General features: G+C 46.0%; 1 protein-coding gene across 2 annotated transcripts in view; it reads right to left on the bottom strand.

Moving 5' to 3' along the window:
- Positions 1–14,952, bottom strand: part of valopb (vertebrate ancient long opsin b) — a 35,383-nt gene extending 20,431 nt beyond the window's left edge. For both annotated transcript variants that reach the window (XM_035403407.1, XM_035403408.1), the window contains exons 1-2: positions 14,087–14,952; positions 9,281–9,491 (exon numbers count right to left, since the gene is read on the bottom strand). In XM_035403407.1, coding sequence (XP_035259298.1) covers positions 9,281–9,491; positions 14,087–14,450 — 575 coding nt within the window. In that variant the 5' untranslated portion in view covers positions 14,451–14,952. The remainder of the gene's footprint in view (positions 1–9,280; positions 9,492–14,086) is intronic.
- Between the last annotated feature and the right edge of the window lie 7,860 nt (positions 14,953–22,812).

Genomic DNA, 22,812 nt, shown 5'->3' with positions numbered 1-22,812 from the left:
CTCCTTACTACATGAGCTCTCAATCACAGTTGATGGCACCACAGTGACTGCCTCTCAGTCTGCCAAGAGCTCGGGGGTGGTCCTGGATGACCAACTGGACCTGAAGGAGCACATCAAGGCAACATCACGGTCCTGCAGATTCCTTTTGTACAACATCAGAAGGATTCGACCATACCTGACTATGCACTCTACCCAGCTGCTCGTCCAGGCTACGGTGACCTCCCGCCTTGATGACTGCAACTCTCTCCTTGCTAGCCTGCCAGCTTGTGCCATACAGCCAATACAGATGATTCAAAACTCCGCTGCCCAACTCATCTACAACCTTCCCAAATACTCCCACGTCACTCCACTGCTGCGATCACTCCACTGGCTACCGGTCTCTGCCAGGATCCGGTTCAAAGCCCTGACTCTCGCCTACACTGCAGTCAACAAGACAGACCCTATCTACTTGCAGGACATGATTCGATCCTATACGCCTGCTCGACCACTCTGCTCTGCAGCAGCAGGGCGCCTTGTACCCCCCCCCCCCCACCTGAGCAAAGGGATCACAGAGCTTCTCCACCAGTGGTGGAACAAACTCCCTGTCCCTCTTCGAACCTCTACCTCATGACCCATCTTCCGCCGTGGTCTGAAGACTCATCTCTTCAGACTATACCTGGACTAACTACCACCCCCCCTTTCATGACACTCGTTACATGTTCCCCCATCCCAGCACTTTTTGGTAATTTGTATTTGTCTTAATACTGTAGTTTGTTCTTCTGCCTTTTTGGCTTTGCAGAGGTTAGGTCAGAATAGTGTTCACTGTGTTCTTGGCTAGAAATAGCTGAACAAAATAAGTATTGTATCATATTGAACCTATGTATTGTAGTTGTCCATGACCATGAAATGCACTTTTTGTACGTCGCTTTGGATAAAAGCGTCTGCCAAATAAATGTAATGTAATGAAATGTAAAATTAATTTAAATTGCAAATGTAGGGGGTTCCCCGGTGTCCTGGCTAAATTCCTAATTTGGCTCTCTCCAACTTGTCACGTAATCATCCCCTGATTTAATTGGCTGAAAAAAATGTTCTCTCCCTCTCCACCTAAGCTAATGTGTGGTTCTGGTGCAAAAATGGCAGCCGTGCATCACCCAAGTAGGTGCTACAAATTGGTGGTAGGTGAGGTGAGTTCCCACTCACCACTGTAAAGCACTTTGAGTGTTCAGAAAAGTGCTATATAAATGCAATGATTCATTAATTAATTCATTCTAAATACCCATAGATATGAATGTGTGAGTGAATTGTGTGTGTGCCCTGCGATAGATTAGCAGCCTGTCCACGGTGTATTCCTGCCTCTCGCCCCAATGCATTGCACAGGATAAGCGGGTGTAGATAATGTATGGTGTATGGTGTTATGTGCTCCCCTACTTTACTTGTCTGTCTCTTTATTTCCATCTCCCCATTTGCAGGTGCCAGTGGTTATCCTTGATTATCTGTGCCTATTTAAGGAGGACAGCAACCTCAACTGTGTAGCAATTGCTGCTAGTTCCTGCTAAGGATTTTATTGGGCATGCCCTAGGCTTGAAGTAATATTTTAAATTCCCAGTGTTTTGCAAATTTATTGAATTCTTTACTGGTAAATTGTGGAACATTATCTGATACCCCATCACATAGTATTCCATGCCTGGAAAAAGTTGAGTTTAGAGCTGTGATGACACCCTGGCTGATGGTGTCTGACAGCTTGATGATTTCAGGAAACTTGTAGTTGTAGTCCATGCAAAGGATATACTCCGATCCATTGTGGTGGAATAGATCTGCTCCAATCCTTGACCATCGTCTCCCAGGTAGTGGCTGTGGTATTAAAGTACCCCTCCAGATGTATTTTAAAACCTTATGAAATATTCTATATTGAATAAGAATTCATGTAATATATTTTTCCACCAAAACATGTTCAATAAACTACTGAAAATGGCTTAGTAGCATCTCTACACCTTTGCCCTCATTGAGAATGCCAGAATCTATGAATATGCAAATTGTCAAAGCTTGCTACTGTGGTTCCAGAATATACAGTAGGCATGGTACCCAGGGTCAAAATCAATTTCTTTTTGAAACCCACCGATTTGAGGTTTGAGGTTCTGGAAGCAGTCATCTGTAAAATGTGCACTATGAATATGGATTCCCTCTATGCTGTCAGCTACATCCACGTAATTTTTTATGAACAAATTCCACCAAATTTTTGGTAACAAAATTCCTACCTTTGGATTGCATCCTAAAATTGCACAGTCTGCCATATTCAACATGCCAACTGTCAGAAAAATGTCACTAACTAGTCAGCTTTCTGAGCTCTAAGGTTTCAGTTAACCACTGCTCTCCTGTAATTTGCATGTCTTTGCATACTGGACCATGATAGGTTTAACATATTTGTGATATCACTAATTTTGTATGTGCCTGCACGTTTCCCACTTAGATTGCAGGGAAGTACAGATAAACTCTCCTTCTAGAGTGGAAGAATGTGAAAAAGGCATTCTGGTGACAAGTTCTGCACAAAAATCTATCTCAATAGTGAAAGTCATGCTTCCAAGAGGAGTTAACCATTAATTAAACATTTTTGAGTGGAAGGGGTCTCTCTCAAATTGCTATTTTTGTTGACATTGCACACAGCACACTGTGACACACAGTCCTCTATTTCAGTTGACATGCATGACCAATACAAAATATTCCTTGCTCTTTCCTTACAATTCACTACTCCCAGGAGTGATTTGTGAATTTTGCTCAGAATTTCCTGCCTCAGCTAACTCCGTATGATAAGCTTTCTAGCTTTGAACAGCAGTCCTGCTGTTTAACTTATTTCTTCCTTGAATGTGCAGTATATCTGAACTTCTCTAGGAATAGCATTTCTCTCATTTAGGCATCTGTTCATGGTCATTGTGCGTAACAGTTACATCTCAGGATCAGCAGCTGTAGCACCTTGGAATGTGGTCAGCTTTTCCTTGGATATAGGTAGCTGAGCTGTGATACAGTTGACTCCCAGTTCCTCACCTAGCAGGTCTTCAGTTTCTTCATTCAGGTATGCATGGCTCAATGCATCTGCAATATGTATTTCTTTGCCAGGCTTATACATGACTCAGAAACTCTTTGAAGCTTAAGTAGCATTCACTGCAACCTTGGTGGGGTTTTGTGCAGCGACTTTTTAAAAATGCTCTCAAGGGGCTTGTGGTCACACTGAACTTGTATTTACATACAAGTTATATATACACATTATACATACACAATATATACACATACTAATAGAACTTTTGGCAACCATAAGCAATGGCAAACAGTTTCTTTTCTCATTTGGGCATATCTGCATTGGGAGTCAGTAAGTTTAAGAGATACATAAGCCACAGGCTTTCCATCTTGGAGGATAACTGCTCCAATGCTTTTTGAATTAGCATCCAAAGAACGTGTCACAGGTTTTTGCACATCGTAGAATTTTAGCGTTGGTGTAATGGTTCCAGCGTTTTTAGCCTCCTAAGGCATTCTGCTTCTGGTAACAAATTAAAGTTTTAAAAACGTAAATAAATAATTCACAAGTGGTTGAAGTGCCGATTCTCAGCTTTTATTAAAGGGTATTTTCTATACATTTTGGAGAAAAAATGTATAAAATGCAGAAAATTACAGCATTTTTATATATATAGCCCCCATCATTTCAGGGCAGCATAATGTCTGAGACATGGTTTTACAAAAAAGTACTGAGTATAAATCCAAGGAATTTATACTTATACTTACATCTTATACAATACATTTGTTAGACCACACTTGGATATTGTGTGCAGCTCTGAGGACCATACTATGGGAAAAATATAGAGGCTCTGGAAAAGGTTCAAAGAAGAGCAACCAAATTGATTCCTGGTATGAAAAATAACAGCTATGAGGAAAGACTTAAGATGCGTAACCTCTTCAAGCTTAGTAAAACGAGATTTAGGAGTGATTTGATTGAAGCTTTTAAATTCATAAAAGGGATCAACAAATTGAACTACAAGGGATTCTTCAGGTTGTGTTCTGATAGTAAAGTGAAGAGACATAAATTAGCAAAAGGTAAATTCCGTACAGAAATTTGTAAGATTTTTTAACGTGAAGAATGGTGAATGTGTGGAATAGCCAGTCAGGTCACATAGTAAAGGCAGAAAAACTCTGGGGATTTTCAAGATCTGGCTTGACACAGTGTTAGATACTATCTAGTCTGCAGGTAACCAGAGCAATAGGTAAAATTTAGTCAGGAAAACGGCGAGCATTGCTGGGCAGAATGGCCTGTTCTTGCCATATGTAATATGTTGTTATTTTACAGTATGTTATGTTATATACAGTAGGTGTTTCTGACTAGTCAGGTATGTTTAGTTGGTTCCTGAGTGCAGGTATAAGAGAGCTTTCAGAATCTAATCATGATTCTAGGCTTCTGATTGCCTAAGGCAGGGGTGGCCAACCTGTCCAGCATAAAGAGCCAAAAAAAAAACCACACATTTGCAAAGAGCCGCACAACACATGCATGCCCACACTACAACAGCAACAGTGACTTATAGGCCTAATTACATAATACATAGCCTAACAGTTTTCATAGGTCTTTTCTTACCTCGGTTTACTCAGTGGGACACCTGGCAATCTTTGTTTGCCACAATCTTTTTCAGGTCTGGCTTGTATTCAGTTGTGGCCACTCAAAGCAACTCTTTCACATGTGTGTCCGTAAGAACAGAGCAATGTTTTGACTTCAGTTGTTTCAGTGTAGAAAAAACTGATTCACAGACGTAAGTTGATCCAAACATTGACATTAGCTTGAGTGCAGCCTGTTTCACATTGGGATATCTGTCTGTGGGCACAATTTATCAAAACTCTGTGGTTCCTTCTCTCAAATCACATTTAAGTCTGTCATCCTCAGAAAGTTCAATCATCTCCAAGTGGGACTCTGATCATCTGCCACTAAAGGGGCTTTCAAACAATCCGATTCAGCAGTGTAAGGGTTGATGAGGAATGTGATCTGTGGCCCTTTTTGCTTCAGTTTGCAGAATCTGTCCTCAAAACTCTGCTGCAGATTTTCAACCAGTGTTGCATAGCATGCAATGCTTCTCCACTTGCCTTAAACAAGTAGGGAAAATGTGTGAGCTCTCCCTTTTGAAGATGGGTCTAGATCAGCTTGAGTTTGTTGACAAACGTGAAAACACTCTGCACCAGGTCAGGCAGCACTTTTAACTTCCCTTGCAGATCTCGATTCAGTTTGTTTAGATGATGCAGCATGTCTACCAGAAACCCCAAATCTGAAATCCACTGGGGGTCATGTAGCTCAGGATAGCCCCTTATGTTTCTCATCCAGAAACAGCTTCACTGGGTTCAAAAGTTCAAAAAAACGGGAAAGCATGTTACCTCTTGAAAGCCATCTCACAGGGCAGTGATGAAGCAGATCGCTGGGAAGGTCTTCATCAAGTTCAGCTATGAGGTTTTTGAATTGTCTGTGATTTAGAGCATGAGTGCGAATAAAATTCACTATTTCTAGCACAGGTTTCCTGGTGTGGTCCAAGTTCAGCTTCTTAGACACCAGGTGCTCTTGATGGATGATTCAGTGAAATGTCAAAAAATCCAGGAAACGGTTGTCAGCTCTACACAACCCTACAAGGCCATTTGCAGATCCCAAGCTAGCTGCTGCACCTTCTGTGGCCATTGCTGATAGTTTTGATAATTGTAAATTTGCCTTCTCAACAACAGTCATGAGTGTCCCTTTCAGGTCGATGCCACGGATCCTATCTTTTAATGGCACAATGTCAAGCAGCTCTTCCTTAATTGTGCAGTCTTCTGACACAGACCGTACAAATATTGCTAACTGTGGCTTATCTGAATACTGAAATTTCTCAAGATCCGTATATAACTGTTTCAATTAAGTTGTTAATATCCAATATTCTCTGTTCAACGGTCTGCCGTGACAGCTGCAGGTCTGACACAGAATGCTTCAAATTGTCATTTTCAGGAGTTAGGATAGCAACAACATCTCTGAGGCACGTCTTCACAAATTCCCCTTCACTGTATGGCTTTTTAGCACGAACAATGTTCCATGCCACCTGATATGATGCCAATGTGACCATCTCTGAGTGCTTCGTAAATTTTCGAAAAAACTGAGTCTCTGACTGACGTTTCAACGCATTTACCTTGTGCTTGCAAAGTTCATGGAGTGAGGTGAAATAGCACTCCAGGTTTGAAGCTTTAAAATGTGACAGTGAAGTCTGGCATATCAAGCAGAAGGGTTTCCCATTTCGTTCCGCAAAAAAATACAATTCCTCCCATTCAGGTAGGAATATGTAACATATATAAGTCACTTTGGTGTATAGGTCGCATTTATATTTCATTTTTTAATTTTCAGCCCCGAGCCGCACAAGAGCAGGCAAAGAGCCGCATGCGGCTCGCAAGCCGCAGGTTCGCCACGCCTGGCCTATGGAATCTGTTACTGGCAACTGTCAACACAAGGACCGGAGCGGTGCCAGTGAATGTCAAGGAAGGCTAAAGAAATAAGAAAAGAAATAGTCCAAACAATAGGCTTACCAAAATCTACTTTTTGGAACATCATTAAGAAGAAATAGAGCATAGTAATCGCAAAGGGCCTGGTAAGCTAAAAAGACCTCTACATTTGGTCACTGCAGAATACTTACTTTAATGAAAACCCCCAAACACCTGTCCAACAGATCAGAAACACTCTTCAGGAAGCATGCATGGATGTTTCAGTGACTACTGTCTGCAGCAGACTTCACAAACAGAGCTATCAGGGCTACACTGTGAGATGCAAACCACTTCTTAGACATAAAAACAAGATTGTCAGGTTACAGTTAAGAAGCTAAGCTAAGAACTACCTATAAGAACCAGCAGAGTTTGGCAGAATCTTGTGGACTGATGAGATCAAGATTCACTTGTATCATAGTGATGGCAAGAGCAAAGTGTGGTGGCAAAAAGGAACTGACCCAGATCCAAAGCATACCACCTCATCTGTGAAACGTGGTGGTGGGGGTGTTATGGTTTTGGAATTTATGGCTGCCATAGGTATTGACTCTCTTGTCTTCATTAATGATGTAACTGCTGATAGTAGCAGCAGAATAAATTATGAAGTCTCCAGAAACATCCTATCTACTCAAGTTCAACTAAATGCCTCCAAACTCATTGGACAGTGTTTCATCCTACAGCAAGACAATGATCCCAAACATACTGCTAATGCAACACAGGGTTTTTTTTTTTGCCAAAAACTGGAATATTTTTGACAGGCCAAGTCATTCACCTGATCTGAATCCTGCCAGACGATCACCATACTCAGCACCTGGTGATTTCTATGGTCACAGACTTCAAGCAGTCAATGCATGTAAAGGATATGCAAAGTAGTAAATGTGTCTACGTTCATTTACATAACATTAATATGTTGTAAACTGTGAAGGGGCAGGGTGGTTGTGGTGCCGGCTGCAGGCGGAGAGATGGGGGAGTGGTTTAGCCAGCTGTGGGCAGTTACGTGATTAGTGCTACGTGCTGCCTGCAATGAGACTGGGAGGCTGAGATGCAAACATGCAGGAGTCACGACAGCAACAACAGCAACAGCAACGACAATGATGACGGCAACAACGGCGACAATTGCAGTGTTGTGAACTCAATAAACGTGTGCATCGTACCCGTCTGTGCCTGTGTGGTTCTGTAGGCTTGTTACACAAAATTTATGCTGCTATGAAATGGGGGGCTCTGTTGGAAAAGTGCTGTAATCTCTGGTGAATGGTGAAACCAAAATATATACCCTTTAATAAAATCTGAGAATCAGCGCTTTAACCGCATGTGAAATATTTGATTATAAATCTAAGACTTGTGGAGTACAGAGCCAAATCAAGAAAAAAAATATATATCTTTGTCCCAAAAATTATTAAGGGCACTGTATGTACTGGTGGCTGTGAGTGCCATGTCATGGCATGTCACAGAGAAAGAAAGTCAAAGTAATTGTAAATAAATTATCCTTTCTGTAACCAATCAAATGTTAAATATAATTTTATCCATGTATACCAATTCAAATATTCAAATATATCAATATCAAAATGGTTTTGGCAATATTGTTTCATTACTTTCATGCCAAAGTTATTTTTATTGAATTGAGTGTTGTAATTACATGTCTTGATTTTCAAAAGGGAAAGAGTGATTTCGGCCAATCACAGAGCTGTATCTGCCTTTCTTAAAGGCGAGTTAGAAATATTGGAATAATATAATATCAGAAACAAATGACAGTGCATGAACAAAAATAAAAAAACAAATAGGATGTTCAGCAGATAAAGAAAAAACTCAATCATTTGCCCATCCCTCCTGCAGTTGCCAGTAGGCTGATACAGTTGAGACTGGGAAAGCCATGGTAATTCCCTCTCTTTCTGGGCCATATAAAATATAAAATATGACTGCTTGTATCTAAATTTTTGCCGAAACTTTTTAGGTTCTTTCAGTTTCGAAACTGAACACATATGCAAATATGGTCTGATGAAGGGATTGTATTATACTACTGTAAACTCTATTGACTCATACTAAGTACTTTTGGTCAGTTAAATAAAAGACGATACAGGGACCAAAGCACATGCGTGCAAGTACTGGTTATGTTAAATGTCAGTACTGTTACATAAAACTTTAAAACCCAATTCTAGCAATGAATCCATGATTCACCTAATACAGTTTTTCTCACATATTCTTTGCACATTTTTTGCAGTTGCTTGCAGTTCAGGAAATGTGTAACTACAGTGGCACAAAATTATTGATAGATCAGTTTGTCAATTTTTTAAGGGAGACAGAAGAATAGTCTTTGTCAAGGTAAAGATAGTATAATCTGTGAGATAAATAGTGCACAAGGGAGGTCAGAGAGGTTTTCATGAGCCTCAAAGGATTCCAAGAGCAACAAACATGAGATAACCTCAGAACTACTACTGTGTATCATGTCAAAATCAGATATCAAGCAACCATTGAATTCCCAGTTAGCTTCAGGCAATATAGGGCAAAATGGGGTTATACATCATCATATATTTGAAGGCCTGTAACATGGCAGCAGTCAACTGCAGTTCACTTTTTTGAGTTACTCACAAATGCAGAGGATGCAGTAGAGAGATAAGTTCAGAGTAACGTGGTCATCATCTGGGACAATATGCACCTCTATATGCAGGTACAGTTTGAGGCAAAATCATGCATGTCAATGGATTCCTCCCACAAAACTAATCGGTTAAGCAATTAAGAAAAACTGTAATCGGCTTGCAAAATTGTGTGTGTAAGTTCATGGACTCACCAGTTGGGTTCACAGGTGGTGCCGATCTTACTGGGGGTGTAGCTGCTCCAGCCAAGCACGGGTGGGATGGTCCAGATGAAAGAGAATATCCAGACAAACAGGATGCCCAGAGCAGCATGATGACCCCCCAGACGCACATTCTTCAGTGGACGGCATATCACAAAGAACCGTTCAAAGGCCAAAATTGCCAAGGACCAGAGAGCCACAATCCCTACAGACAAAGCGTACAGGTTACATTAGACACCCACCCTCAAAATATATTATTTATTGTAGTACATCCTCATTACAGGATAATACTATGAATTGCCCCATTTTAAGTTATGGTACTGTCACTGTGTTTCACTGTTAAAATGGTGACAACACAAGGTTTGTGTGTGTTTTATGTTTCGCTTTTTGATTTTATAATTGGTTCCATAATGTGTGCAGCTTTTAAACTACACTGACCTATCAGATGCTCAGGGCAGGGATACAAATGAAAAGGTAGACACTGGTGGCAGACGCAAGTGAAACAATGAAAAGTCGTTACTGAACACAGAACTTGACTGAACAAACAGCACAAAAAAATGAGTAAACACTGGGAAAAACTAGGTACAGAGAGAGAATAGACGCTTGAAATGTGTGCAAACACAAGCAATGAAACACTGGATGAGGAACATAAGAAACACTGGGAAGTGCACAGAGGAACATGTGAGACTAATAAAACAATACTAAATAAAAAATCAGGAAGAGACCAAACAGGCCAAAATGAGACATTAGGATAGTGGAACTGGTGACCTCTGGTGGTCATACACTGAAACTGAGATAGGACTCCCCCTTCCAGAAATGACTCCCGATGTTCCTCCACGTTAGCCAGGATGGCACCGGTGGAAATCCTTGATGAGTCTGGGATCTAAGATGTCCCGAGCCAGAACCCAGGGCCGCTCCTCGGGACTACACCCCTCCCAGTCCTGAATGGAGCAACAACTTGACAGCTGGAGACAATTCAGTGGATGGTGTAGGCTGGGTGTCCATTAATGATCAGAGGTGTAGGTGGTGCCCAGAAGCGGGGAACCAAGAGGCTGGAGACTACTGGCTTCAGTCTGGCCACATGGAATATTAGATGGACCTGCACAGACCATGGTACCAGGAGGCAGTAAGCTGGGGTTGATGCACCGCTCAACTTTGAAGGAACTAACGAACTGGAGAGGCAGTTTCCAGGTGTCAACCTGGAGCAGAAGATCTTAAGTAGACAACCATACCTTCTGCTCAGGCCAGAACCAGGTAGCCAGGCACCGATGACAGTTGACTTCTTGCTGGCGTTGAATCAAGGTCCACAGGAGTACTGCTGGAGCCCTTCTACAAGTTTGATAGCAGCAGAGGATCAGCACCCAGGCTAAAGATACAGCCTCCTCACTCCAGAACAATGGAAACAAAGGAGGCTGAACTGGCACTGAAAAGGGGAGAGCCCAGTAAAAGAGCTCAGGAAGGTGTTGTCCCCATATTCTGGTCTACACGTCTGGTCTACAACCTCCCCAGACATTCCCATGTCACCCCCCTGCTCACTGACCTCCACTGGCTGCCTGTTATGGCTCGCATCAAATTTAAGACCTTGGTGCTTGCATACCAGGCAGCTAAGGGGTCAGCACCAGGGTACATTCAGAGGATCATCAGACCCTACACACCAGCCAGACCACTCCGTTCTGCCACCTCTGGACGCTTGGCACCTCCCCCTCTTCGCGTCTGTACTTCCCGCTCCCGTCTGCTGTCTGTCCTGGCCCCTCTCTGGTGGAATGACCTCCCCGTGGTGGTCAGAACAGCAGAGAATCTCACCACCTTCAAACGCAGACTGAAGACTCATCTCTTCAGGCTGCACCTCTCCCCACCCCTCCCTAGCCTATAGTTTAGCTCACTGTACCTAGTTAGGATAATATGATTATGTTAGTGTATCTGGCAGGATTGTTTTTGTCTGATTAGGTGTGATTAGATGTGATTCCAGTGCTAGTTTGTACTTGGTAGGATTCTTGCTTGCTGAACAAGCTTACTCTACAGGGTTGGAGTCCTGATCGATGTGGTCACTTCTGGCACTACGATCCTTACTTCACTCTAGTGTTTCTTTTGCACCTCTACATCATGAACCAATGCACTTGTTGTACGTCGCTCTGGATAAGAGCGTCTGCTAAATGCCTATAATGTAATGTAATGTAATATTCTGCCCAGGGAAGGAGCTGACTCTAGGAAGCAGGGTTGTCTGCCACGTAGCACCACAGAGTGGTCTTCAGGTCCTGTATGCTGCACTACATCAGATAATTAGACAGGGGATGGAAACTGGAGGACAGATTAGAACAGGCATCTATAAGAGAACAGAATGCCCTCCAAAACGGCAAACTAGGATCCATAGTCAGACACAGTGTTTACAGGAAGACTATTGAGTCTAAAAACATGTTAGACGTCGAGCTGAGCAGTGCCTTGGGAAGATGGGATCTTGTGCAGGGGAACAATGTGAGCAGCCTTAGAGAATCTGGATGGGACATCCTCTTCCATGGAGGGCCACCAGAATCGCCTCACAAATGCAAAGATCCTGTGAGTGCCCAGATAACCCGTCAATTGAGAAGTGTGAGCCCACTGGAGGATCTGGGCATGAACAGGAGAGGGCAGAAAAAGCTGGATAAGTGGACCCTCCCAGGACTGGGCTCTTGCAGCTGCACCTCTCTCACTACCATCTTGATACCCCAAGTGATACAGGTCATTATGTGAGAGCTAGGGAGGATGGTTCATAGGCAGTTCTCCACCTTGGATGAGTCAAACTGCCATGAAAACACATCTGGTTTGGTGTTCTTTGATCCTGGATGATAAGAGATGGTGTAGTTAAAACTATTGAAAAACAGCACTCAATTGCCCTCATGCAAATTAAGAGGTTTGGCATCTCAGATGTACTCCAGGTTTGTCTAGTCAGTAAAAACCACACAAATTGCTCCCTCCAATGTCAATGTTTCCATTCTTCCTAGGCAAGTTTAATGGAACCTTTTTTCATCGATGTTGTTTTTTTAACAAAAGATGACTTAAAATTTTTCTCCTCTATCTCTCAATCATTTCAATGTAAACATCAGCAGTTTGGCATCTTGTTGCCATAGAGAAAGGGCTGCGCGATTAAGTATAAATCAGCTGGAGCTCAAAAGCAAGGGAGCACTGGGTCAGAAAGCCCTGGAATTTACCCAGGCAACCATTATAACATTCAGCAGGAGGAAGGTGAGGTTCCTGCAGGGATTTGTGCTGGCTGATTATAACAAGGGATCATAACCAGGAGGTGCAGATGCAGGTAGGCACTGGACCACCACAGAGAGGCATAGGAGACACTCTGAGACTGACTGGATAAGGTGTTTGGGGCAACTAAGGGTGGTCCCTTGACTGGATAGGTATCTAACTTATCTTCTCTGCATCCAGTAGCTGGCTTAGTCGTACTATCGGAGGCTCAGGGCAGGGATCCAAGCTTAGAGACAGACTGTAGACTGAGGGGCACGTGAAACAATGAAAAGTCTTTAAGGAACTTGAGTGAACAAAATAGCAGAGCCTTTTCTTCCTCCTCTATCTCTCAATCATTTCAATGTAAACATCAGCAGCAGCGCAAAACACAAGGAAACACTGGGGAAAACTAGGCATAGAAAGAAACTAGAGGCTTGAAACAGCCTGCTAACTCAATATTAAGACCAACCAATGAAACACAGGGAACAAGGGATTTACATACACAGGGGAACAGGTGAGATTAAAAATAGACAACAATCAGGAGGAGCAAAAATTTGACATTAAGATAGGGGAATTAGTGGCCTCTGGTGCTCAGAAGCCAGAACTGTGAGAAGTCTTTTGGGAATATAAAACTGCTTACTAAAGCTATATCTTCTTTATACAATTATTATTAATTATTAATAATTAATATATTATTATTATTATTGTTGTTGTTGTTGTTGTTGTTGTTGTTGTTGTTAAAGCCCCATTGCACTCATTCACATCGAATGCATTATTTTACAAATTATTGCTCCTTAATATCCAAAATACTAGTTGAAAGTAGACAGTTAAGTGTAACCCTATGTAGATGCACATTGATTATGCGACCAGTGTGTCCAAGTTATTCAGCTAACATTCAGGTCACATTTTCCATTAACATAGATGCACAAATGCAATTCGCTTTTTCCCTTCCAAAACAAATGTATTCATAATTACTCTTGCTGGTCTCTGAACTCTGTATGTGTGTCAAATCTGAGTGCGCTGCTTATTGCGATAATGGGTAGCCATTTGATATGAACGAAGCGAAATACCAATAAAAGAGACAAAAATGGCACCAAACGGAATATGGCAAACCTGTCTTAGTTTTTAAAAAATGTAATTCAATAAAATAAATAAATAAATAAATAAATAAAACGAAATGAGCGGTATGAAGTCCCATGTATTTTGCGTAAAATTTATAGTTTTTTCAAATAGCGTATTGATTCGTGTTGATCTTTGCTTTTTACTAGAGATTTCATCAGAATTGTATTGCAGAGCACAGTACAAGAGCTTCCAGAATTTATAATCATAGTCCAAATGGATAATAGAAATGTCATTGTATAAACGAATCGAGATTATATCCTATAAACTGCACGCTTCACAAGTAGCTATACACTATCCTAAATGGAATCGTTTTTACTTCTGGTTCCAAAAACCGCCTAACTCCATAGTGTTCCGCGTGATAAATGTACGGTGGAACCTGGTCAGTTCTGCCGATATTTGTATACTGAGAAGCGAAGCTTCCAATAGCATCACTCATATATGGCCATATTGTACTTTTTAACTTACCGAAATATGTGACCGCGAATCCTTCCAACACGCAAGCCCAGTTTCCTAGAAAAAAATACCCGTAAGCATTGGTGAGAAAACTTATGGTTCCGCCGATTAGAGAGACTAAGAAGTCCGCCACAGACAGGTTGACGATAATGTAATTAAGAGGTTGTCGCAGCTGTTTGAACCGTAAAGTCACTAGCATAACTGTGAAATTTTCAGACAGTGACAAAGAGGTGACGACGAACATTAAGCACGCCAGAAACGTGTAGTTCCAGGGCGCGATCGATTTGAGTGGACCAGAAAATGGGTCTTCAGGTGTTTGGATCTCATCAGCTACGGGGAAAGAAACCCCATTCACAGGCGTTACAAATAGATCCATTTTCAGGGACGAGCGAAGGAATTGACCAACTGCATAAAATGTTTTCTGATTAAAAAAAAGTTTACCACGAAAGTAATTTCGCTGTGGATGTGCAATGCCAATTACTACGTGTAATAATTTACAGTATGCACATAGGCTATATTACAAAAAAGTAGCCTATGAATTGCTGCCTACTTTATGATAATTAGACAAAAATGCTGTTTAAAAAAAATCTTAGAACAATGGATTTGATCAAAACCCCCATAACAATTTGCAAATAGTATATATCTATTTGAAAACTGAAATGCATTTACGACCAGTTGCATGCAGGGACGATCGCCCAGTAAGATATGTTTTCTAAATGTGAATAAGTAGCTGTTCGAGTAATATTGATAATCCACAGCTCTCAGCGGTAGAGAGAAAGGCGGCTCCACGTCTCAGATTGCACGAGGTTGCTCTACGGGATAGAAGAGAGGTATACACAGCGCGGTACACACGCTCAGGATCACTCTGCTACCTTCAAAACCACGCGTGCTTCTTCCAGAGCTGAGCAGCATTTTGTTCGCGTGCTCGTTTATATAGAGTCCATCCAACCAGCATCAATTTAGGGAACGCTGCGCTTGAGGAGGGGAAACATTTTTTTTCAGGGTCTTCGTTGCACATATCTCAAGGGATGCAGACGTATGGACAAACCTCTGCACTCTGCTCCTTTTTTCTTCCACATATGCTTATATGTGCACCACTGGTTTGCACTGTGGCATTCACATGTCTGTGTAGTGTTTTGAATTTATAAGACCAGTTCTTATCTTGTAGAAATGTATACATATCCTCCATTATTACGTAATTACCTCCAAACTGTCCCAGACTAGTTGTTCATTTTCATTGTATACTAGAGGACATGTAAATTCACACTGGCTGAGATGTGGATAGGAACTGATTCTGGTTAGAAAATCTGCTTATGTAGATTTATGTAGAAGCAAAGAACAGGGTTCTTGGCAAATGGCAGTGTAGTATAATGGGTAAGGAGCTGGTCTTGAATCCTGTTACAATGGTGAAATAATAGTGGCTACTACAATAAGCACTAGATGCTCAAAGTAGTGAAAGCATGGCTGGTAAATTATCAATAATAAACAAATCTCACTTCACCGCAGAACAGATTATGACATACATTACAGATACTTTACATAAGCACCAATCACTTCAAGTTTACAATAAACAGTTGAGTGACTATCTTATCTGTGTAGTCAAAATCATGATTTTAAAATGCTTATATTATGACCAAAGACTATAAGGTTACTTACACATTGATGTTAAAAGTATTTCATGCATGTATGTAATGAATTTGATATTTTTTCCTAAAAACTATACAATGCTGGACATTGCCGAAAGGTGGAGCATTTGGTATTGGTGGTTTTGAGACCAAATTCGTGACGTTACGAATGTTTCTAATTTTCATTGACCAATGTGCGGTGGTCAAAACACTCACCCAGTATGAATATTTATGTAGTGTGTGCTCCCAAGTTCAAAGCCATGATCAAATTCTCAAATACATATTGTGCGGGTCTGCTGCTAACATTAACTATCCAGTTCAGCAATGCCTTATTGTGTGATTAAAGATTGGAAAGCCACTTCGGTGGCCTGTGGCAGGCGTGTTTGTCACAGTGGCGCCCAACGTGGGGCTGCTCCGGCACAGGAAAGAGGCACAGGAGGGCCAGCCTGGAGGCACACTGGAGGAGGTGCAACTGAGGTATTCCCGACAGGGCTTCGGGCGGATCCTCCAGGCCAAAGACAGGGAGCGGGAGATGACCACGGAGGGGAAGGAAGCGATCCTCAGCTGGGACGCTGGGGAGCTGGACCTGGCCGGGAAGGCAGGTCAGCTACGGGCGGTGCACGAGAGGTGGTCGCGCCGTGAGCTGGACCTGGCCGTGAAGGTAGTGGCGCCCAACGTGGGGCTGCTCCGGCACAGGAAAGAGGCACAGGAGGGCCAGCCAGGAAGCACACTGGAGGAGGGGCAGCTGAGGTGTTCCCGACAGGGCTTCGGGCGGATCCTCCAGGCTAAAAACAGGGAGCGGGAGATGACAACGGAGGGGAAGGAAGCGAGCCTCAGCTGGGATGCTGGGGAGCTGGACCTGGCCGTGAAGGCAGGTCCGCTACGGGCGGCGCACAAGCGGTGGCCGCGCCGTTTTGCTTCCTTTCTTGTCTGTTTTGTTGTTTTAGTTCATTGTTTTGGCCTGGTTGGTTTGCCCGGAGCCCATGAGGGGGTAAGCCTGCAGCAGCCTGCCAGCAGAGCCGACTGGCGGCCACCACAGCTACGAGGGTTCCTGGTCCCCAGCGCCACAAGGAAGCCAGCCCACCAGCCCACCAGCCCAGCCACCCCACAACAGCCCTTGGAACAGTCCAAGCCGGTGACACCCCCACCAGCCAGCCGAGCAGCCCAGGACTCCCCATGCTCCGAGAGGGAGGAGGGGGGAGGGCTGCCTCATCGTCCGGGGGAGGGTCGCGACATGTACTGGACTGTTCCGGGGCCACCTGCCCCTGAAAAGATGTTTTAGGGGAGGGTTAAGAACGCTTTTTTTTTTTTTTTTGCTTGGTTGGAGTGCTGGGCTTGGAGTAGGCTTCGGCCAGAGATTCTCCCTGGCCTCAGTTTGCCGTTGGGGGTATGTGGTGTGGGGATGGCTGGTTTAAGCAGCCACACCTGCCCTGGGTCAAGCTAATTAGACCTGGCCAATTGGATAATTGGTTAAGAATTAGATAATTGGCCAGACTAATTGGACCCGGGAGCAGGAGTGGCTGCACCTGTGCGTAGTGAGGTAATCAGTGCGCACAGGTTAAATCTGCCATCCCCACTCACATGGGGAAGCCTCTCTGTCATGACAGTGTTTTAACATCTGCTCCTTGGCAGTAACATCTTGCCAACCCTTGTAAATAAATGTGGACTATTTGAACATCTTCTCTCTGTGTCTCTGTGCTGGAGGGCCCCTTGGAAAGCCACTTCAGTGGCCTGTGGCAGGCGTGTTTGTCAGACGGACGTTTTGTGTAGCGACCCGGTTGGAACAGCTAATTTCTCTGATGCAGTTTACTGGCGGTTGATTTAATTAGCAGTATTAATGTGACGAGAAGCGCTTTGTAGTTTGAATGCATAACACGCAATTCCTTGAAGAGTCGACACATTTTATGCGTGACAGTTTAACTGTTACTTGTAAACCGTACTGTTATATTGTCGTTTTTTATTAATAAAAAATCTATTGCATATATTGTGGGTGCTCCTTACATTTCGGTGGGTGTTCCTAAGTTTTTGAAGTTGGGAGCACCAGTGCTACCAAGTAAAAAAGTTAATTTCGAGCCCTGATATATTACTGAAGCTGCACTTCCCTGGCATATTGTCGGCACAGTGGGGCCTACGTTTACTAACTGCTACATCAGCAGAGGCGTGCCTGTAAACGGACTGAGCCGGACCGAATTAACTTCTCACACCACCAAAATACCGCGAAGGTTACGTGCCAATTTACGTTTTATTACTATACATACTATTTTTATGATTGGATTAATTAGTAATTATATTTGATGCAACTTTAGCTATATTTCCATTACTTTTCCAAAACTTTTCAAAAAATATTATTTTCGATAACTTTTCCAGGGCCTGGAAATTGCATTTTAAATTTCAATGACTTTTTCAGGTTTTTCATGACCGTACGAACCCTGGGATGGGTTTTGCCAAGACAACGTTTCTAAAGCCAGATGCTGTGCCAACTATCAATCAAGATCAAGATAAGGTCTGTTTGTCTTTTTACTTTAGGTGTTTTACGCATGCTACCTAGCTCAATGTGCATGAAACGCAACGTAGCTAACAAACAACAATGGCAGCAGGTAGCAGAGGTGTAGTCACAGCTCTCCAAGTGTATGTGTTACTGGCATCTCTCTTAAAATCAGTTGACTTTTGCCCACTGCGTCCTGATTTATACAAATGTGCTAAATTGAGTTACGCGACCGATTCATTAAGCCAACAAGTAAACCACGCCAACAAACATTTCAGATACGGGAGATATGCCATTCTTGTATCCTTCATATTGTGGCGATCTCACCATTGGTGTCCAGAAGTGGGATAGAGCGAGCTGAACTTGAGGAAGCGATCCGGCAGCTGGAAGAAAGGCTGGGGGTGCCAAGACGGCGAAAGGCGGGGCCTGCAGAAACGGCGACGAGCGCCGAGTGGCAGAGCCCCGCGGTACGCCAAGAGAGGGCTCCCGAGCGACCAGACGGAGCTAGCATAGTACGGCCTACACGCCCGGAGGTGGCTAGCACATGCGCTAACACGCAACCGAAGCTAGCCAGGTTTAGCGGGGCAGCGCAGTGGGAGCCGTACCTGGCTCAACTGCAGTTAGCTGCCCGTCACTGCGGCTGGAGCGTGGGCGAGACGGCGACACACCTGGCACTCACCCTGGAGCGCCCAGCGCTGCAGATACTGCTGGACCTTGACGCTGCTGACCAAGGCAACCTGAAGGCGCTGACGATGGTGATAGCAAGACGCTTCGGCCAGCGGCGATTGTTCCAGGCGAGCCGAGAGAAGCTCACCAGCCGCTGCCGCCAAGAAGGGGAAAGCTGGGGGACCGTGGTCACAGACGGCACCGAGCAAATTTCTTCCTTTTTTGGAGAAGCCGAAAGCAAATTCCATCCTGCACTTTTAAGGGCGGCTGAGCAAACAATCCAACCGCGAGTGGGCCGACTGGGTAAGGCTGGTAAGTTGTACCTGAATTGCAGGTTGGATGGACAATCCTGTTGGGCACTGGTCGACACGGGGGCCACCATCTCCCTAGTGCGGCCAGGAGCGCTCCCCAACACCACCTGGGCACCAGCAACCACCCAGTTGCAGTCAGTGACGGGGCAGAGGCTCGGCATGAGCGTGGAGGTCAGGAACCAAGAGGTGGTGGCGCATGAGTTCTGGCTGGCCGACATCAACAATGGGTGCATCGTCACGCACCAACGTCACGCTCTCCATTGGCTCCACCACCCTCGCCCTCCACGCCACTCCTAAGAAGAGACGGATGTCCCGGAGGACTCGCTGCCGAGCAGCTTTAGCCCACCCGCACAGCTCGCCACCCCAGCCCACCAACGCTGAGCGCGGCTCGCCTGCCTCTGTTCGCCATGCCCCTCTGTCACAACCCGCCTCACGCTCTGTCGAGACGGCGGACGCTGTCCGCGAGCTGTGGCGATGCAGCTGCAGCGGCCTAGATCCTCGCCAATGCCAACAGCTAAAGCGCTTGCTGGAGGACAATGCAGACCTCTTCGCTGCCCGTGATGAGGAATGCACGCAGACCAATCTAGTGCAGCTGTTGTCACTCGCAAAGCAGCTGGTGGCGGAGGAGAAGGTTAAGGAGATGACCGCTGCAGGCGTAATTGAGCCCTCCAACAGCCCATGGGCAGCCCCTGCTGTCCTAGTATGGAAGAAGAATGGAGAGTGGAGGTTTTGTGTTGATTACCGGCATCTCAATGCAGTAACGCGCAAAGACGCCTACCCTCTCCCCCACATCGACGAGGCGCTTGACCACATCGCGGTGTCCAGCTGGTTCTGCTCGCTGGACCTCCAAAGTGGGTACTGGCAAGTGAGGATGGCCCCAGATGCGAAAGCTAAAACAGCTTTCACCATCGGGCAATGGTTGTGGCAGTTCCGTGTGATGCCGTTCGGACTGTGCAACGCCCCTGCCACGTTCGAATGGTTGATGGAAAGGGTGCTGTCAGCTGTCCCCCGAAGCTGCTGTGTAGTGTACCTGGACGATTTCCTGGTACATGCCAGCAGCTTCGAGCACGCCCTCGCTAACCTCCACGACGTGCTCACTGCGATTCGCCGGGCTGGGCTACGGTTGAATCCGCGGAAGTGCCAGCTGCTCCGGAGGGAGACGGCCTTCCTGGGGCATGCTGTGAGTGAGCGAGGGGTAGCCACCGACCCAGCTAAGGTGACTGCAGTGCAGGACCGGCCGACCCCGGCGGACGTAGGTGAGCTGCGCAGTTTCCTGGGGCTGGCGAGCTACTACCGGCGGTTTGTGCGGGGTTTCTCCTCCATTGCCAGTCCCCTCCATCGCCTCACTGACAAGAACCAGCCGTTTGTCTGGACTGACGAGTGCGCAGAAGCCTTTGCCCGGCTCAGAATGGCTCTCACGGAGGCCCTCGTACTGGCGCACCCAGACGTGCACCACCCCTTCATCGTGGACACCAACAGTGGGAGTGGGAGCCGTCCTCTCTCAGGAGGACAGTGATGGAAAGAGAGCGGTCGCCTATTACAGCGGTGCCCTGAGCCGGGCAGAGCGAAACTACTGTGTGACCCGCAGAGAGCTGCTGGCAGTGGTGAAAGCACTGAGGCGCTTCAGGCCCTACCTCCAAGGCAGCCACTTCCGCCTCAGGACTGACCACGCTTCGCTCACCTGGCTCCTGAACTTCAAGCACCCAGAGAGCCAAGTAGCACGGTGGCTAGAAGAGCTACAAGAGTGCGACTTCCAGATGGAGCACAGGGCTGGGCGACACCACACCAATGCCGATGCCCTGTCCCGCTGTCCTTGTACTGAACTGGACTGCCGGTACTTCTGCCGACAAGAAGAAAAGAGCCGGGTGGAGCCTGAGGTGGCTGCCGTTCACACCATCAGCGAGGCGGAGTGGCTGCCAGTGTCACCGGAGCAGCTGCGGGAGGGCCAGGAGGCTGACGGCACCCTAAATAAAGTGAGGGGCTGGCTGGAGGCGGAACGGCCGCCACAGTGGACTGAGGTCTCGGCTGAGGAGCCCAAGCTCAAGGCCTACTACGGGCAGTGGAGGAGCCTTGAGCTGCAGGACGAGCTGGCGCATCGGCGATGGCGGGCACCCGGGCTGGGAAGAGACCTCCTCCAACTCCTCGTTCCCCGAGCGCTCCAACCCCAAGCCCTTGGACTGGCGCATGGCTCGGTGGGGGCGGGCCACTTTGGAAACAGTAAGACCTTGCGATGACTGAGGGGGCGCTTTTACTGGCCTGGGTACCGCCGGGACGTAGAGCTGCACGTTCACTGCTGTGACTCCTGTATGGCACGCAAGGGGTCTATCAGGTGCTCTCACCCCCCTCTCCAACGCTACGTGGATGGAGCGAGTGGTGGTGGGCGTCATTGGCCCTTTCCCCGTCACTGAGGCTGGTAACCGCTACGTTCTTGTGGCTATTGCCTGAAGTCTGCAGACGTCTGGGAGTGGCTAAGACCCGGACGACGCCACTCCATCCCCAGAGTGACGATCTTGTTGAACAATTTAACAAGACCCTAACTGCACAGCATGCCATCCTCGCCAGCCAGCACCAGTGAGACTGGGACCGCCATCTGCCCCTGGTCCTGTGGTCTTACAGAACTGCCATACAGGAGTCCAGCCTCTGCACGCCCTCCGCCCTGATGTTCGGGCAGGAGCTCCGGACACCTGTGGACTTGGTGTTCGGGGCCCCGCCCGAGCACGAGGAACCAGCCCGTACAGAGGCATGCTACTTCCGCCAGCTGCTGGAACGGCTACGAATGCCACACGACTTTTCTCGCCAGGCCCAGGACACTGCGGGACTGCGGCAGAAGCGTGCCTAGGACCAGCGCTGCAAGGGGCAGGCCTTCAAGCCAGGTGATAGAGTGTGGATTCACTGCCCAGTGCGCAAGAAGGGCCTGTCCCCTAAGCTGCAGTCACACTGGCACGGGCCTGGCGAGGTCGTGGAACAGCTGAGTGAGGTGACCTATCGGGTGCGCATGCCAAACCGGGGGCTCCTGGTGGTGCTCCACCAAGATCGGCTTGCGCCCTACCACCCACTCACCACTGAAGACGCAGCTGGGGGACAGGTAAACAGCAGCCCTCTCCCCCCAATGCCCCAATGCTGAGGAGGCGACACAGCACACCACCGGTCGACCCACTCGGCAACGGTGGCTACCTAGCTACGTCAACGACTACGAGGTGAATTGCTTGGGGACTGCGGGGTCGTCGGAGACCCGTTGGGTGGGGGATGTGTGGCGATCTCGCCTCCATTATTGGAGCTAGTTGTAAATATTTGTAAATACATGATCGTGTTTGTGTTGTTATTAAATGTGCTTAGCCTGTTAATAGTCGCTTATGTAGCGCTAGCTAATTTTGTTGTATTTGTGTTCGTTGGACCCTTATGCTTTTGTACAGTAGTGTTGTTAATGTCGCTGTGAATACCGCTGTAAGTAATGCTAGTTTTGTGTTCTTGTTGTTGTGTGCTTGCTGTTGCGATTGGCTCTCGCTAATGTCCGGTGATTGGTGCACCGAGGGCAGCGAGTTAGGCTAATCAGGGCGTCCCAGGGCTATAAAAGAGCTGTTCACCCGATCGAACGGGTCAGATCTTTAAAAGCCGTTAAGAAGCAATGTCTGCAATAAAGCGAAGCTCCGC

This window comes from Anguilla anguilla, chromosome 2, assembly GCF_013347855.1.
Source record: "Anguilla anguilla isolate fAngAng1 chromosome 2, fAngAng1.pri, whole genome shotgun sequence".
In the NCBI taxonomy this organism is placed as follows: domain Eukaryota; kingdom Metazoa; phylum Chordata; class Actinopteri; order Anguilliformes; family Anguillidae; genus Anguilla; species Anguilla anguilla.
This window is presented reverse-complemented; position numbering and strand designations above follow the sequence as displayed.